This window comes from Macrobrachium rosenbergii, chromosome 30 (genome assembly GCF_040412425.1).
Source record: "Macrobrachium rosenbergii isolate ZJJX-2024 chromosome 30, ASM4041242v1, whole genome shotgun sequence".
In the NCBI taxonomy this organism is placed as follows: Eukaryota; Metazoa; Arthropoda; class Malacostraca; order Decapoda; family Palaemonidae; genus Macrobrachium; species Macrobrachium rosenbergii.
This window is the reverse complement of record NC_089770.1, coordinates 3,847,764-3,866,589: the sequence shown is the minus strand read 5'-3', so window position 1 is coordinate 3,866,589 and position 18,826 is coordinate 3,847,764. Positions and strand designations below refer to the sequence as shown.

General features: G+C 37.6%; 1 protein-coding gene across 47 annotated transcripts in view; it reads right to left on the bottom strand.

Moving 5' to 3' along the window:
- LOC136854940 (transforming acidic coiled-coil-containing protein 3-like) overlaps positions 1-18,826 on the bottom strand; it is a 245,539-nt gene continuing 226,713 nt past the window's right edge. For 36 of the 47 annotated variants that reach the window (XM_067131497.1, XM_067131526.1, XM_067131496.1 and 33 more), the window contains 5 exons: positions 9,129-9,216; positions 7,722-7,883; positions 6,868-7,205; positions 2,598-2,747; positions 1-1,987 (listed from right to left, as the gene is read on the bottom strand). In XM_067131497.1, the coding sequence (XP_066987598.1) occupies positions 1,798-1,987; positions 2,598-2,747; positions 6,868-7,205; positions 7,722-7,883; positions 9,129-9,216 (928 nt within the window). In that variant the 3' untranslated portion in view covers positions 1-1,797. The remainder of the gene's footprint in view (positions 1,988-2,597; positions 2,748-6,867; positions 7,206-7,721; positions 7,884-9,128; positions 9,217-18,826) is intronic. The other 11 variants (XM_067131524.1, XM_067131518.1, XM_067131489.1 and 8 more) reach the window with 1 other exon arrangement.

Sequence of the window (18,826 nt, the reverse complement as noted above, 5' to 3'; positions counted from 1 at the left end):
TTGCATATTAATGTATATTTAATTCCTATGATACATAATGTTATATGGATAAAAAAATCTTCGAAAACAATAAATAATGGCATGTCTAATTAAAATAAAGATGTAGAAGATTTCATTTTATAAACAATATATACAACCAGCAAAATTTGTGAAATTTATTCATAACTGTCAAACATTTATTGCATTTTTGTCAAATATGTTGTGAAATTTCAGTGGAGCATTAGAATAAGGCAGTTCGGATTAATTTTCATTAACATCGTATGTCTCTTAAAATGATGTGCCTCAATAAAATCAAACTTTTTTTTTTTTTGTGTTAAAGTTGTAAATATCTTTGGTTAGCTCCATTAACTCGTTAATTGTTTATAAGGCACAAGATTTTCATTTAGTATTGACGTATTGCAAACACTGGTACTGTATATTAAATATGGTATCCTGGACCTTATTAGAATTAAATCCACAATTCCTTCACTAATAGAACTGTAGTTTTTAAATTGTCACTACAGTAGAAATCTTTTTAAATTAGTGTTCCTTTGGTGAGTTTTAAATCTTGACACTGTAAACACAAAGTTTAGTATAAAAAAGTGAAAATTGGACACTGGTGCAGGATTCTGTGAAAAAATAATTTCAAAGCAGTGAGAAATTATCAATTCTTGTTAAATGCTACTCATGGAAATTGTGAATGAAGTTATGGCATTCAGTCAATCAAAGCGCTTGCGTAATGGTTATCACGCGAGGTAAGAAATATACTCTGTAAATAGATTTACATGTTCTGTACAATAGTTAAAAAAAATGGGAAACAAATTTGTGCTTGACCTATGACATAGCAGTATAAAGGTTTCATCAGCATATCTAAATGGCAGGCGCTTGGCAACTTTTAGGATAAGCTGACAGTAGTGCAACTATCACAGCCCTAACCCTTCAGAATCCATACTTGAGAAAATGTTCTCAATGTAATACTTGTACATTTCACTTAACTCTTCATTCAAACTTCTTACAACATCTTTACTTCAACAATGGCTTGTAATGATAAAAGTACAACTCGACCTAGTAATTTTTTTCTCTTAGGCAAGATAGCATATGTTGTCCACTTACAAATGCATTCAATATCACTCAATTACATTTCTAGAAATACTTTTCAGCATCTTAACATCAATGCATAAAGCAAATTTAGTAAATGCAGTTCATATTTTGCGTTATGCACATCGTATTTTTTTTTTTTTAACAAATTTGCAGGTAAAAGCATTGATATGATAAACATTTAATAAGAGAAATTACTGTTATTTACAATTCTCATTATGCCAATTTCATTGAATACAAAACCACACTTTCACACTACACTACATCATAATTAATGGGTAACACTTTCCATAACACTATGAAATGGTTTATAATGGTATTACAGTGTCTACATACAGTATAAATACATTTTCACTCTACTGATATGTACATTTCATACATCTCGTGCCCAGTCATCTCCAAGCTTTGGGGAAAATATCAATATGGCATTTTTTCCCCTTCACAATGAACAGGACTGGATTTATTGTTTGTTCAAGATAGATCCTGTAACGGGTGTTTTAACATACGGCAGCACTTTCACCATACTGCTAGGTATTTCCCAACACTAAGAACAGGTCACACAAATTTTATTAGTAATTTAATATTAATCACAGATTAAGTGAGATTAACAAGCATATATAGCTATGCCCTTTGCTGTACTACCCAAGTCAAAATCCTTCGTGAGTAACTAAGACGTCTTGAAGAGGCAGTATAAAATCAAACTCTTTTTACTTAGACATGCTAATGAGATGTCCCAACCTTGTTGATTAGGTCATCACAGAGCTGCGTCAATTCCTGGTTCTCGCGGGTCTTGCGGTCGTTGGAATCCTGAAGTGACATGATCTTCATCTCTGCCTTTTTCAGAAGCGCCGCCATTTTCGTCATCTCCTGGTCGTTTGCTCGTCTCATTGCTTCAAATTCTTCATTTGCTCTGCAATAGTATGTTTTTAAGTTTGATTTTTATACTAAAAGCTACAAAAACACTAAGTTGGGTTTTTTCTTCGGAACTGGAATGTGAAAATTTAAGTCAAAGGCCAAACGCTGGGGCCTATATGGTCATTCAATACTGAAAGGGAAATTGAGAGTAAGGAGATTTTGATGCTGAAACAGGAGGGAAACCTCACAGTTGTACTGTAAAATAGTTGTTAGAAGAGGGCAAAAAGTGAGATGGAAGAGAATATGACCAGAGGTACAGTAAAAGGAATGAAAGGGTTGCAGCTAGGGGTCAAAGGGACACTGCAAAGAACCTTACGTAATGCCTACAGTGCCCCGTGCGAGATGAATAACGGCACTACTCTCAGGAAAACTGTTATTTAATAAAGCCTGTGCTTAACACACCATAAACCATTAAAACAAATTGGATCCCACAAAATACAAAGAAAACTAATCCTCAATAAATAAACAATGAAACAAAAACATCTCACTATTCATACTGAGCTCAACAATTCTTAAAAAACAATTTTGTGAGAAGTTCAGATAACAGAAAATTACTATACATGCGGGTTACTCATAAAACTAAGATCCTCAATATTAATACTTACAGCTGAATCTTCTCTTCAGCATGTTTCTGGAACTCGATAAATTTTTGTTCCTGCTTTTGTAGCTTGTTTTCATAATCGGTTACAGCACCTCTTAAAGTTTCTTCATTTCTTCGAAGAGTATCTACAACCTGTTTTGTTCTTTCATATTTCCTGTAATGAGTAAAGAATCCTCTAAGACATGAATATAAATATCTAATAATATAGTATCAAACGATGTAATTCCTTGCCCTATAATAACATACCATCACTGGAAATAATTTTTGCAACACCTGTAAATAAAATGATAAGTGTTTAGGGAAGGAGCTGCATTCAGAATACAAAGAATTCCATCAAAATAAGTGTACAAATATAAAAAATTTAGCCTAGCAATACTAAACCTTTTGTCTATTATGAATACACTATTATGATGGGGCTACATGATTATAGCAATACAGCCTATGCAACATTCGTATGCTATAAAATTTTGGAATCATGTCACCAAAAAAAAAAAAAAAAAAAAAGACTCTTCAAAGCTCATTATCAAGTTTCTCCAATTACTTGCATCATCCAAACTATGAGTATCTCCAACATAAAACACCCAGAAACAGTGGAAAAGTTTGTCTCAAGTTTTACAGAAAAACTTGAAATACAGATCATTATGCCTATTTTTAATTTTTGTATTGCAAATGCCAATGGCCCAATGCACTTGCTAACCCTATGTAAATGTTATAATCACCTTATTTAGAATAATGTAAGATGTATTTTATATGTGGGAAAAATGAATGCAAGTGATAATTCCAAAGCTGGTACAGGTGGAAAAGTAAGGCACTGAACTGTGCAGTGCAAGGATTGGAAATTTCTAAATCAAACGGAGAAATTACTGATTTGGCAAGTGTTTTAGGGTTGCACAAGTGAAGTGGTGAAAATTCTGAGCCACTGACTGAGGGAACTGTCTTTGAATTACAGTACTACTATTAAAAATGGTGAGCAAGAAGATAAATCCCAATTTAATGAACACACCAGTCTCAACATAACTTCACCAGATAAGTAATTCTCATAACACAGTTTAAAAATACTTAGGTTTAAGAATACCTCAGCTTGCTAGAAGTATTTGTTCTTTGACAATAAGAGGAAACTGGAGCTATCCAAAGTTAGAAAAGTGACATTTAGGCAGGAAGAAACTAAAACGAAAGGATGAAGCGTACAAGGTAGAAACCGATGCAGCTTGGAGCCCAAAAAGATGCGGAAAAGAACCTTTAGTGAGGTTTATTCTGATAGAACACTTTCCTGTATTCATGAAGAAATTCACAGTTTTTTTGAAGTGGAATGCAAAATAAAGAAACTTAGATGGAAGACACCGGGCTATGATGGAATCACTGCAGAAATGATTTTGGCTGAAAATGAAATGTACTAAAATATGTTCTGCATAATTAAGGAATGAGGAAACAAAACCTGCTGAGACATTGGAAGTCGTAGCAAAGGCACCAAAAAAAAAGGTAACCTGACTGAATGTTCATCAAAAAATTTCAATTAGCCTTATATGTTTCATATGAATACAGTACTATACTGATGAAAAAGCTTTCACAGTATTGGTCTGTGGATGCTGTCAAAAGCCTTCTTGTAATCAACAAAGATCATTCAGAGGGGGATTTTTAAATTCATTGTGGTAGAGGTGGTACCAGCAGTCATGTAATGTCACCAAGAGTCACAGAACACCTGTCAGCTGGGCTACTGGCAACTAGTTCAACGTGGAGGAATGTTCTGCACTCGGTCATTTGACGATGATCTTGTCTGAAGAAGGGTGATCCTTAAGTGCTACCAAGAAAGCAGATCCTGCTGTTTGTCAAGAATTAAAAGCTAAAGATTCTGACAGATGAACCAGACATCTGTGTTGATGCTCCTGGCAAGTGTCACCCTGTAGATCTCTAGTAGAAAAGCATTACTGGGTTAGAGACCAGTATTAGCACACCTGTTACAACATTCTTTTCAAATATTAAGGCACAATTCACCCATATTACATTTTCAGCATTTTAAGCCACAACGAAGTGAAATGAAGGATATATATCAGAATAGAAATGTTAATATAAGGTTGCCTACCCTCAAGGTCCCTATTTAGTAGTAACTCTTTGACTTTTGGTAGATTACCAGTTTCCCATCAACAGTGTGCAAAAGGAAGGCGGTCCATTGATGTCAAGCCAATGACTGAATGAGTTAAACTTGATCTACCAATAATTTCCAATATTATTTCATAATTATTATTATTCAGAAGATCAACCCTATTCATATGGAAAGAAACAAAAGGTGATACAAGACAGTACACGGAAAGAAGAGATCAGATATTAGAAAAGAAAAAATAACTAATTAATAATTAATCGATAAAAATGTGAATAAATTACTCAAGTACAAGGAGAATTGTTCTAGGGTAGTAACACATTGCATCTCCACTTGAATTTTTGAGGATAATTGCACACATCCTCAGGGAGACTGTTCCACACCCCGACGGCATGAGGAATGAAAGACCTCTGGAACAGAAATTTGAAAGCGAGGCACATTTACTTCATATTGGTGCTGCTCTTCAGCAAATCTGGTTGCTCTCAGCAGGGAATGAGGATCAGGGATCAATTCTGCAAGTGAGAGTTCTCTGTTAAAACAACTCATGAAAAATGGACGAGCAAGAGACCATCCGTTTATGGTCCCATGGTCCAAGTTGTAAGTGGCTATGTTAGGATATTTAAAAGAGATAAATCTCTGGCAGAAGCAGACTTCCACACCCAAGAACAGTATTATAGTACAGAATGGACAATGATTAATCTAAACAGGTTAAGTTGATTATATCATTGTTAATACACGAGGCCTTATGTACAATACCCAACTTCTGTGCAGCATTTGCTGGCACTTTCATTAGATGTTTCTCAATTACCATTATTATTATTCATAAGTTAAAGCCTATTTATGTACAAGAAGCCTACAGGGCCACTGACTTGGAGTTCAAGCTTCCAAAGGTGTGTGTTCATTTGAAAGAAATTAGAGCAGATAGCAGGAAAAACCAAAAGAGGAGATCAGTTGTTTGAAAAAAAATCTTAATACATTAATAAAAAATAAAAATGTGAACATTATTAAAGCACAAGGTGAACTGTTTTGTGGTAGTAATGCACTGTTCCACAGCCCAAGAGTGTGAGGAATAAAAGGCCTCTGGAGCTGAGAAGTTTGTCAGCGAGACACATTTAGTGCATACTGTGCTACTGTTCAGTAAAGCTGGCTGGTTTTAGCAGGAACAGATCAGGGATCAATACAATAACTGAATATGATAGCAGTTATATACTAAAGTGTTACTGACAGCTGTAGACCTAAAAGAACTCAAGTTAAACAGTTAGTTCCAATAACATTTTTTATTAAAAAAGAAAATAGTTCTTGCTTACTGTGCAAAAAAAAAAAAAAAAAATAGCACAGTGAGTAAATTCCTTTGAAATTCAGTATCTGCTTCCATGACTAATGAAACTAAAAACCATGACCTATATTCATATTAACAGTATGTTAGAGACAAAGATATGAAAATGTGATGAAATTTTATTTTGTTAGTGCCTGAGATATAAAATATGTATAAACCAGGTTCACTAGTTAGTGACCACGTATGAAAAGGTCTGTAAAAACACACTAATTAGTTAGTGACTAAGATGTGAAAAGTCTGTACAATATGTTCATTAGTTAAGGACTTAAGAAAATGTAAAATCATGATCTACTCCTTATGTCATATAAGCTTGTTAGCAACTTAGATGCAGAAAGGTCTGTGAAACCATGTTGAGTAGTTACTGACCAAGGTCTGTAAAACAAAAGCTACCCTTGCATGTAAAAATGAGGATTTAAATGGAGGTAACTGGAAAAGCATGAACTAAATCTTCTAATTCAGTTAGTTCAATAATTGGAGCAATTTTATTAATATCTACATTTACAGGAATATATCACTTAAGCATAGCTGTTTGCATAAAATAAAAATACTACATCACAACTAATAACTAAAACCAAGTTCCCAAACTATTCAAGTTACCAAAGGAAAAAGGTGCTATATAAAAATACAGTACTTTACTTAAAATAACTGTTTGAAAAGAAATTTTCTCAAATACTCAACAAAGCTGAAACTGAATTGACACATTAAATTCAAATTTTATTCTATATACTGTGAGCAAAAAACTTGCAACATAGGTAATAAAACTTCATTGTACATGGAAGACTTTCTTCAAGTGAGGTAAAGTAAAAAGTAAGAGCTTTATTCCTATAATTCACAGTGACTTACCTATGAACGTCAGAAAAGGCAACTTCAACGTTGGCCAAGTCTTCAAGAGCTTGATTCCTCTCTTGCTCAAGAGTTTTGATTCTCTCTTCCTGATTCTGCTTCTCCTTTTCCTTCTCGCTCACTAGCGAAGCCAACATGCCCTTGTACTGCCCGACCAACTTCAGCAAGGCATCCCGTGACTGCGTCAGCTCAGTCACGGTTTCCCCAAGGTTGCTCATTTCCTTCTGTTCGTCCTTCATGGCTTGTCGTAGTTTCTTCTCCTTTTCTCCCGACACAAGCTCCGCTCTCAAGAGCTTCTCTTCAAACTGCAGTTCCTGTTGTTTCAAAAGTTTTTGTACCTAAAAGTATCGAAACACTGATTTTAAGCTTGTGTGCACAAGCATCATCAGTCATTTTCTACTAGTCTTTGGTGATCTACTTAAAAAATACAAGAAAAAGCGAGGTGCTTATAAAGAAGTACCACATCCCAAAATAGCTGCTATTCCACTGACTTTCATTCCAACTCTCTTGATGTAGGAAAAAAAATCCAACTCTCTTGATATGGGAAAAAAAATCCAACTCTCTTGATATGGGAAAAAAATCCAACTCTCTTGATATGGGAAAAAAAGAGATAGACAACTGAACATGACACTGAAGAGTGGAATAACAACCATGAAGTTAAGAAAGAGAGAAAAGTTAAGATATAGACAGAGAACTAATTACTCAGCCTTATCATTTACATTCATTTCACAGCACTCGTGCAAATGTGGAACCTTCTCAAAAGCTTCCACAATACTCTTTCTGTGCCTCACAGCCATGCTCATAAGAAATGAATATAAATATTTTTATCCATGAATGCACATGAAAAAGCTTACCTCTGCCGTACTCATGTACCCTTCTGGTGGAATGGAATTAGGTCGTGACGACGAAGGCTTGTGTTCTGACGTGTCACTTGGACGGGGTGTGGGACTGCTGGTTCCCTCTGGTGCAGATCTTTCTTCATGAGGTGGTACGGGAGTGGATGTGGACGGGACAGGCTGTGAACACGGATCAATTCTGTGAGTTTTTTTTAAAGACGACGGTAATCTGAGAATGATGCTGAACTCTTTAAAATACCTAATTCATTCAAACAAGAGATATAAAATGATGCCAATACTTTTTAATGCTTGAACATTACATGATGTTTTGTACATGAACTGAAAATAAACATGCTACATTTGCACATTCGACAGATAGTCTAAAACACTTGAATGTAAGCTTCAGTAAATAATAGTAACAGGCTTGATATCAAGCAAAAAAGAATGAATAAAGCATGAAATTTATGCTATATGGCCCAGCAGTGGAGCACTTTCAATCATTCAGCACTCGATAGTAAAATGACAGAGTTGGAGCGGCTGGACAGCAAGAGAAAGAAAGATCCAGAAAATAAATGAATGACGTACACAGCTCTAAAGATGAAACTGGGAGAAAACCTACAGAAAGAATAGGGATTGGGGCTAAAAGGGTACTGCAATCACCCTCTGGTAATGACTACGGTGCACTAATTAAGGTGCACTGACGGCACTGCCCTCTAGAAAGATTAATAAAGATAAATAATTTTATCAAACAAAGTAGCAAAAATTAACTTCAACACCCAAGATGGACTGTCTCTAGCAAAATGGTTTAAGAGAAAACAGTTGAACCAGACTAACAACAAATGCCCTTCTTATATGTTTTATGAAACCTTTCACACAATGAATAATTATGCCCAAAATTTTCTATTCATTATATGCATTTTAAAAGTAGATAGGGATATACATAAGTATACTGGTTCCTTGAATCCTTTTACTAATAAGCACAAGGATACAGTGTACGTATGATGGCAGAATGTAACCTAAGCTAAAGAACTTACAAACTCTGCGACTTTGGATGTAGGAACTTTGTAACTTTTACAGAGCACCATTCAACAACAACCAAAGTGAAGGAAGTTGGTTGTTAATGCAGCTAATATCGGAAGCACTGTTTGCACTAACTGCAAGTCTTTTTCATCAAATTATTAGCAAAAGTAGCGACTGTATTGTAAGGGCTACAACAAAATACAGTACTGATGCTAACTTTCACAGCCTAATCTAACCTAAACAAACAATATTTACATAACTCCAGTACCTAGCCAAGGATTTTGACCCTCATGCATAATCACTTGGTTGGTCTCCCCAAAGTACAGTATGTCTGTCTGCTTCAGACATCTCTATCAATATTTGATGCATAAAAAGATAAAGCAAGGCAATGTACCCATAACTAACCTTGCTCTGATGGTCTGGTGTCGACGATGACGACAGTTCGGATTTGTCTTTGGTGGGGGTCACCTCATTGCCACTCAGCTTGCTTTGACTGAAATAAAATAAAATGATGATAAGATCTAAGAAAACAATATTAAAAATTCTCATTTCCTTTGGTCTCGGTACTCAAGTTAAGAACAGCTTAATAATCTGTCAGTAGAGAGCTTTTTGGTCAACTGTTGAACAGCAATGCAAAGGCGTATGCTCCTAATGGAAGCAAATCCTGAGGGTAAAAGCATTACAAAAATAAATGTTAGATCTTAAAAAGATAACATTACACAATTCCCATTAAAACTTGCCTTCTAAATAAAAATACAAAACAGATCAGCCCCAAAATATCTAGTGCATAATGCACTGGTTATACAAAGAACCATTTGGACATCAAAACAACACATCCTGACTATTCACAAGCTAATAACACAACACCACACTACAACACTGCATTGCCCTACACATCAAAGGCTGCTATTCAGACAAGGAAAACTAGTTAACCCATCATCTACACCTTGACATATGTTATCCTGAATCTTGAAGAGGTTTGACGCTAAACCTAAATCTTTATTATGTCAAGCTTAAAATACTGCTGTGTTGTTAAAAAAAAAAAACAATTAATAGTAGTAATACTGTAGGGGTAATTAGGGTAATGCAATAAAGAACTCTGAAATTTAAGATTTTACATCGTCAAATTTAGCAACTGCACACCAGTTCATTATCCTGCAATAAAAATATTGAGGTCCACATACTTGACGTTAGCTGTTCTGCAGAGAGAGAGAGAGAGAGAGAGAGAGAGAGAGAGAGAGAGAGAGAGAGAGAGAGAGAGAGAGAGAGAATGGGTATTTTTACATGGAAAGTGACAATGCAGTGAATTATCACACATGTATGTATAATTATACTTATATTCACAACCAGGTGTACAGTATTTATACACACTTCCATGTGTGTATTAATATACTGAATAAACAAATGCATCTCATAATACATGCAAAATTCACGTCTAAAACAAACCATACGAAAAAAAAAGTTTATTAAAAAAAATGTCTTCATTCCCATGCAGTGGGGAATCATTTGAAACCTCCTAATATTTTAGAGTCGACGCAAGTTATGACTTCTGGTAACCTTAAACTGTACCACACTTACTAAAACAAAGACGGAAAGCGTAGAAAAAATATAAAGAAAAAAAAGTGAAAATTACTCCACAAAGCCCCAGAGAACAAAAGTTTGCCGAGACTAAAGTTTTCACAGAGAAAAGCCCGAGGTGAGAAAGATACTTCCTTCACGGGGTTGTGGAGACGCTAATGGCTCATTAGCCTTCACGGCTATGAGTATTACCTTACACACACACACACACATACATACACACACACATACATACACACACACACAAACGAGAGTTTCTGAGCCCAAGTTGGAGGAACGCCTATTTTTAAAGTCAATATGGGGACCAAAAGAAAACTGTTGTAAAGGGAATGAAACACGGAAGTGTTTGACATGAAATGAGAGAGAGAGAGAGAGAGAGAGAGAGAGAGAGAGAGAGAGAGAGAGAGAGAGAGAGAGAGAGAGAGAGAGAGAGAGAGAGCACCCTAGGAACACACTGCATAAAAAAGCTGGTGTGAAATTAGCAAAGACAAGTGAATATTAATAGAAACATAACCAGCAAAAAAATAACTATTCTCTATCTTTATAAAGAAAAAAAAAAAAAAAATGGGATGAAACTACTACTGTAAAAAATATTTTAACCTAAAATTAGTATGCCGACCTAACATCATACGTGGAACCACGAAGTTCCTCCAATTTTCCAAAATCGAGAATTATTTGAGCGTATTCACACAAGATGCGAAAAAAGAATACCTAGGCCTATATAAGCCACTGTTTGGCTGATTGGTCTAACGGTTACAGGTTCTGAGAAACTTTATAAAGATAACTTTCGAAGCAAAGGAATCAAGATATACACAATATGGCACGAATATTCTTCTTACAATAATATATAAAGTACAATAAGAAACTATATCACAGCATATCCAATTCCTTTGGGACAAACTCTCCCGAGATTTAATAATACAAATAGAAAAAGGTAAATTCCCTAGACCTAACCCAAGCGCTGGTTTTACCCATAAAAAATAAATCCGGGGCCCCTGTGTCTTGTGCCATGTTCCCTTTAAGAATCCAGCGTGTGAGACCGAGGCCTGGTGATCGAACTGGCTCAAAACTTCTACAAATGACATTCCCCGAGCCCTTTCTAATAATAACAAAAGCATGATTATAAGCGCCATCTACCGAGGGCTACTCAGATCTGCATTTGATGTGTTGTGATAATTTTGATCGATTTATTTTTTCTCTCGCATAACGGCCAGTCTACTCTTTGGATCAATGCTTGGCGAGATGGAAATTTTTGCTTGTACTGTATAATTGTTCTGTCAGTATTTTGAGAATTAATAAATCGTATCTTTTCAAGAGGTCCTAATGTTACATGAACTTACTACGATTTCTCAAGTCTACATTATGGAAAATTAAAGCGTTGAGTGGTGTATATATTTTTATCCGTTTGTGGCGTATCCTTTTAAGGTTGCACTCGTGTTTTCTAATTCTTCCGCGTAATCTACTGAAAGTATATAATCTTTCCCAAATTTGTATGTGCGTTTGTTTGCGCGCGAGTTCTTGTTTCCTCACACCATAGTGAAAACCACGTTTCAGCTTTAAAGATCTCACAGCAATTTCTTTGAAAGTTTTGGTATTAAGTGCTAAGACTAAACTCTACGTATAAGCAATAGAGAGAGAGAGAGAGAGAGAGAGAGAGAGAGAGAGAGAGAGAGAGAGAGAGAGAAGCCATACTCCACGAATACTGGAAGATAAGAATGGGCAGGTGAGAGGCACACAGAATCTACAAACGCACCTTTAAGGTAACATGGGTCAATGGGAATCAAAGATTTTCAACCAACCTGTTTATTTAAACACTGACGGCTCCAATAAATGCACTCTGCGGGAACTATGGGTAAAATATATTATACGACTTTAGATAAACTCTTTTTCATAGAACTACACAAACGACTATTAGAACTGAATAAAATTTACGATAAAAAAATTACCACGGTCCCTGAAGCATTAAAATCACACCTATAAGGAATCGTCAGAGCTTAAAGTATTAATATCAGAAAACTTTTAAAAAATTAAGACCCGCTGATCATTTAGAATTATAAGGTGTCCTGCGTGTATAAAATTACAGACTCATCCCCAGAGAGCCTGTGCTCGTCGCTTCCTCTTCTGACAAGACCGGCGACTTGTTAAAACTGTTAGGGGTTATTCAACACCATTAAGTAGGGTCGGCCTTGCCCTCAGCAACCTAAAATGGCTTTACATGAAACTTGTCTGACTTAAAGACGTTCTTACCTTGAAGAACATCTATAAATGGCACTGGGCAATACGGGGTATTTACATGATCATCCATACTTAAATATTCTTCATTGTATTCTTCGGGTGGTCATTTTCTGCTGTTCATTTTAGGCCTATGTTGCTTTATAAGTATTTTCCTACTTTGCCTCCTCCAATCATTAATAATAATAATAATAATAATAATAATTTCACCGATGCAAGCTTGCTCACTTCCGAGTATGACGTCAGATTCAAGTGAGATCAGACCCGGCTCCCCATCCGCCGCCCCCCACCTCCATCTCTTTAATAGCGCAGTTTCTCCCTCTCGCTAGACTAATGAAAAATACCATTTCCTGTAGTGATAAAAACTACTTATAAAAAACAGGATGTGGCTCAACGCAAGCCCAAAGCACTTTCGGAGAACCCCTACAAAAAAGTATACGTACAAAACAAACAAACAAACTGAATTATGAGGCGAATATAAACTCCCTCTCATTCTGCCAACCCTCAAGTGGATGAACACCTCAAGTTGCCAAAGTTAAAGTGACTGGTATCATGGTATGAGGATGGAGTCGGACAAAGTCGAAGCTTTTGTGCAGAGGTTGCGTGATGGCGCCTAATGCACGAGTTGTCAATGTTATGACAAAATATCGAACACGAAAAATTTGTAGACAAAGTCATTCGCTAATTAATGTTGGGGGCAAGATTGGATACCATTTACCAGACTCTTTATCAATTTGGTAGACTCATTATATCTTGTAAGTAAAACATATCGAAATGAAAATAAGGTTCGAACATTATTTCTTATGAAAATACACAGCCTACTTGTTTAATTAGGATTCAAAGTTTTTAACATAACTAGTAATTTACACACACAAGTGTGTGTGTGTGTGTGTGTATATGTGTGTGTATATATATATATATATATATATATATATATATATATATATATATATATATATATATATATATGTATATATGTGTATACTTCTAGACACGTGGTACCTAACATGCGCACCGGAGCACAAACTCACAGGGTGACAAATGAAACTCGCATTTTTACAGCACCGTTAAAAATATTGGGTAAACAGATTTACACGAACAGCCTCCTGTACTGAGGTGGCCCCTGTATACAGTTACATACAGTGTGCAACAGAATGTTTACAGATGTTTAATGAGGAAGGATGACCGTGCAAAAGACCTACACAATCACAGTGTCTGTTCCACCATTCCCTCCTTTCTCCGGGAATAGTTATCATCTTAACTGCCACAATGCCCTTGACTTCTCGATTTCTTAATACTTATTGATATATAAATATAATGATACAGGCGTGAATGTACATCGTAGCCTTTAAAAATAACTTGAAACAATTGAAAATGAAACCACAACCACCTTTCAGTTTGCGAATCGCCGTCAGCTACCAGATCCTCTGGTGAAGAAGGGCTGTTGTCAGCAGATTTACCGACGTCACAGTCAGCCGATTTATCAAGCTCAGATTCACCGTCAGCAATCGGATCGTCGCGTGAACAATAAAAATGGTCGTCAGACGACTTATCAGATGATTTATCGGCTTCAGAACCGCCGTCAGTTGTCGAATCGTCACTCGGGCAACGGTCGCCGCCTAAAGATTCATCCAGGCCTACGTTCGGGGATTCCTTTCGATTATTTCTGTTGCGTCTAATGATAAACGACGCCAAGAGGAAACAGACAGCTGCTACTGTCAGGGCAGTTACGAGACGGGCGAGAAACAGGTACATCCTGTCCTGCCCAGATTCCAGATCCAAACCGATCAAGATTACTATGATCCACTGTGCGCTGCTTCGCAACATTGCCATTTACGAAAGTTTTCTTTCTGGTGATTTCAATGAGCTATACAAACAACTCGATCTTAGCCGGCATCTTGCAGACTGGTTACTTAGGCCTTTGTTTCGTCGTGTGAATTTCAAGTCCTTCCCGAATTTGGGTTTTCTTAAATGACTTTGATGAATATTATGCACGTTCTATTTTTTGAGAACTAACATTTCAACTTCACATTCCCTGATTACACGCACTTCATGACACTAACACAACCAAGCACTAGCAATGGCGATCGCGGTCTCAATGAACTTCGTGACTGACTGCGCGGAGTTTTAGAATGTGCTTAGTGCTAGGCCTAACTCTCACAAGTAAACCACAAATTGAGTACGCAGAAGGACCATGACTAGAGAAAATTAGTCGAGAGCGAGGGAGAGGGAAAGAGAGAGCACGAAGGAAGGTAACCATCCTCTCTCGAAAACCACAACGATCACTGTGTTCCACCCCCGACGACGCAGTACGCTGTCGTGAGGATTATTATCATCACACAATCGGATGATTTTTACAAGGTTTCGAACAGGAACTGATACATTATCTCGTCGTCCTCTTCAGACGGGCGAAAGCAAAACACACGGAGTGGTATTATCGTCAATGCAACGTGAAGAAAGCAGTACAAGGCCAGCAAGAAAGTATCTTAGATTCAAAACTCGCTCAGTTCTGACACGCCGGCGTTAGACCGTCGTTACAGGAGGGTTCTCGCCACCAATCTGCTTAAAAAGGACCCAATTCACTTCGGACATGGACTCTCGTATAGAGCAGTCAAATCTCATCGCTTACAGCCAATGATAAGAGAGTTTTAATGCCGCGTTTGAAATCTGTTGAGTCGACTCGTACACTACTCGTAGGGCTTCGTGTCGAGTCTGTTTAGACAGGGTCTGTTATATACTGGTGGTGGTTCCCTGTGTGGTGAGAGTCTTTAAAGGAAAGACTGAAGGTCGGCAGCTTGGGGATACGAAGGCAAATGATTTTACAGGTCTCTTGCCCAAACATGGATGCTGGTGACTCGACTTCCAGTAATAAAGACGGCGGTAATATTGATAATTTGACATTCAAATGTTGCGTCGTATGTTTTCGAATATAATGCTTCAAGAGTCCAAGGTTAATTTCTTGGATGTTAAATCGCCAAAATGAAACTTATTTATATGAAATCGAGGAATTCATTATATCAGCAGGCTGAACAGTACACAACTGATAATGTCGCCATTATAAATAACCACTTCAAAACACGAACTTCACTGGAAATGAACGAACGAATTCTTTTTGTGCAAATGTATCTAGATTATCCCGACGGTCGCCGTCGGGGTAGGCGCAAGCGGGCGAATGGGTGTAGTACTACTGCCCAATTCGCTTCAACAGGACCGTTCGGGGCGCGTCGGTTTCTCCTGCGGTAACTGGGCGGGTCTGTCTTCAGAAGGGGGGCGGTGGCTGCTGCTGCCACCAGCCAGTCAAGCAGGCAGACTTAAAAAGAGAGAGAGAGAGAAGGGTGGTTTTTGGGCATCGAAAACCCACGCACAACAACAATGCCATTAAGGACGTCCCCCCTCCTCGAAAAAACAAGCCCGTCATTTGCGCCACGTGCTTCTTTTCACCGGTGCTGCTTATGCACGCCCACCCCTCCCCCAACACGAGACAGACATACAGACAGACACGCGTACGACCATCCCCCACCACAAAAACAGGGGCGCCGCCACACCGGCAGAAATACATACCCATGTGCGATACTCCCGTTGGTGGCTTTTCGACGCACGAGCGGCGGTGGTGCTGTCAAGGACGGACACCAGTGGCTTTTATCGAGAGGAAATGAGGCATGAGACACAATATCCTATCTGGGGGCATCCAACACAGGATACAACGTGCCCAGAGCACTCTACTGCGCCCCTACAACGGGATGCACTAACGTATAAACGCTGAGAAGGGCAAACGTAGGTAACCCCACGGTCTAATTACATATACCTAGACCGTGGGTAATCAGAGAGCAAAAGAACAAAGACAGAACAGCAAAGATGTGTGTATTGGGCATGGCAAATTTACAAAGGCCAAGTCTTACGTGCTAATTTGAAACTTCCGCAACGGCACGTATAATCCACCAAGTAAGGTTAGCATTCTTAGGCCTATGCACGTACTGGTTCTTATCGGATTCAATGGAGAACTTAAATACGGTTTAGTAACTTACGTATGCATAGCAGATAGTAAATAATGCTCTTCACCAAAAGTTAGTAAATGTCAACGCGAGAGAGATTCTACTTAACATTACAGGACTTTTGAGTCTGATAGGCCTATGTCACAAGTAATTCGAGAGCAGAAGATCGACCAAACATGTTTAAAAAATATGACAAAATTAAATTCAAGTAGAGTAACTGATACCTTAAAGAACTCATGAATGGACGTTTTCCTGTAATAATTAAGATCACAAGACACCAAGCAAAAGTGTATGAGAGAGAGAGAGAGAGAGAGAGAGAGAGAGAGAGAGAGAGAGAGAGAGAGAGAGAGAGAGAGAGAGAGAATATGTAGATCGACCATGGAAAGAGGATTGAGAATCGAAAATCGAACGTCCAAAGAAGCATCTGTTCCATATTCCGACAACCCTCTATTCCCTCAATCTTCTGGAGAGAGAGAGAGAGAGAGAGAGAGAGAGAGAGAGAGAGAATATGTAGATCGACCATGGAAAGAGGATTGAGAATCGAAAATCGAACGTCCAAAGAAGCATCTGTTCCAAAGGAGAGAGAGAGAGAGAGAGAGAGAGAGAGAGAGAGAGAGAGAGAGAGAGAGAGGCGGCGGAGGTCAAAAGTTCAACATCATTGCATGATAATCATTATTCCCCAATGAAGCTGGCTTTGATGTATTGATGTCCAATCCTTGTATTTTAATGATCAGAATCATAGGATTCCAGATCTAGTGTTCCTTGACAGCTTCAACAGTTCTGACCTCCATTATGGACACATTTTCAGGTCATTCCAATGAAATAAAAACTAAACAATATTTGAATAGAGCACAAGAATATCTTTCTAACGAACACCTCAATATCCTCTGGAAACTTGAACTTCAAGCCAGTGGACACCCTGTGGTGGGCTTGTTCCATATAAACAGGGTTCGTCTTCTGAACAATAACAGTGACAATAAAATCGAAATGAAAAGCGGGACAAATGGACCGGACAGAGGTTTCTCAGAATGGCCAGTCACCCAACAGCTGCAGCTGCAAGGCAGGTGTCACGCCTTGCAATCGGCTCTCCTGGCCTTCCGCCCTTTCTCCTATCGGCTCTGAAACATCTGCTGAATATTATCTTCTTTTCTTCGCGTGCAGAGGAAAGTCTATAAAACATCGGCTGAATATTACCTTTTTTATTCTTCGTGTGCAGGATTAAGCCGATCTTTATTTCATGTTTATGGTCTGAAGGTTAAAATTACCTTTTTAAATATTCAAATAAAACCCGTTCTGTCTTTGAATGCGGGATTGATAAACAACTAATAGACTGTTTGAAAGGCATGGAATCAAAACATCGTATTAAAATATATCCATTTCAGTTATTTTACTAGCAGTTATTCAAGCCTATGATGTGTCTATAATTATAAATGTTCTACTATTAGTTTAAGCCCTAATTTATATAGTATCAATGACCTTCACCTAAAAATAAACATAGAGAGAGAGAGAGAGAGAGAGAGAGAGAGAGAGAGAGAGAGAGAGAGAGAGAGAGAGAGACTTCAGGTTAAACTTCCGTTCTTGCTATATTGGAAATACTGCACTGACATGATGACAACCTAAATTATTTTAAAAAGCATCGAATTCACATGGCTATAAAATGTGCTCAACCCTATCTTTCTCTTATCAGCCTAATCTAGTTTATTCAAGAGTGGATCACGAAACTACGCACACGCGCGCGCACACACACAAACTCGGGACTATTAAAAATCCTATAATCGGTTGCAATGTTAAAAATATTAATCTGCCAAGTTAAATTCATTCCAAAACCTCTGGATTATATCATCACACTGCACCTATTACGTAAAGCAGGATATGTCCACATTTTCTATGACCCATTTTCTTTAAGACAACTCGCGCTTCACATAGAAAACGGACGACACTTCAGAGGTATGTGAGAGAGAGAGAGAGAGAGAGAGAGAGAGAGAGAGAGAGAGAGAGAGAGAGAGAGAGAATTTGGATCAAAAGTTCTGTTCGTCAAGTGAGAATTTTGAGGGCACTTATTTTTAAATTATATATATATATATATATATATATATATATATATATATATATATATATTATATATATATATATATATTTCACTCATACATGAATGGTTGACCTTGCCCTTTGGGTAGAGTTCCCTCCACTGCACACAGGCCCCCGCCCAGCCCCTGCCATCCCAACCTACAAAATCACAGTTTTAGTGGCATTCCAATTGTCGAAATTATCTCTTATGCCACAATCTGGATTCCCCAGATG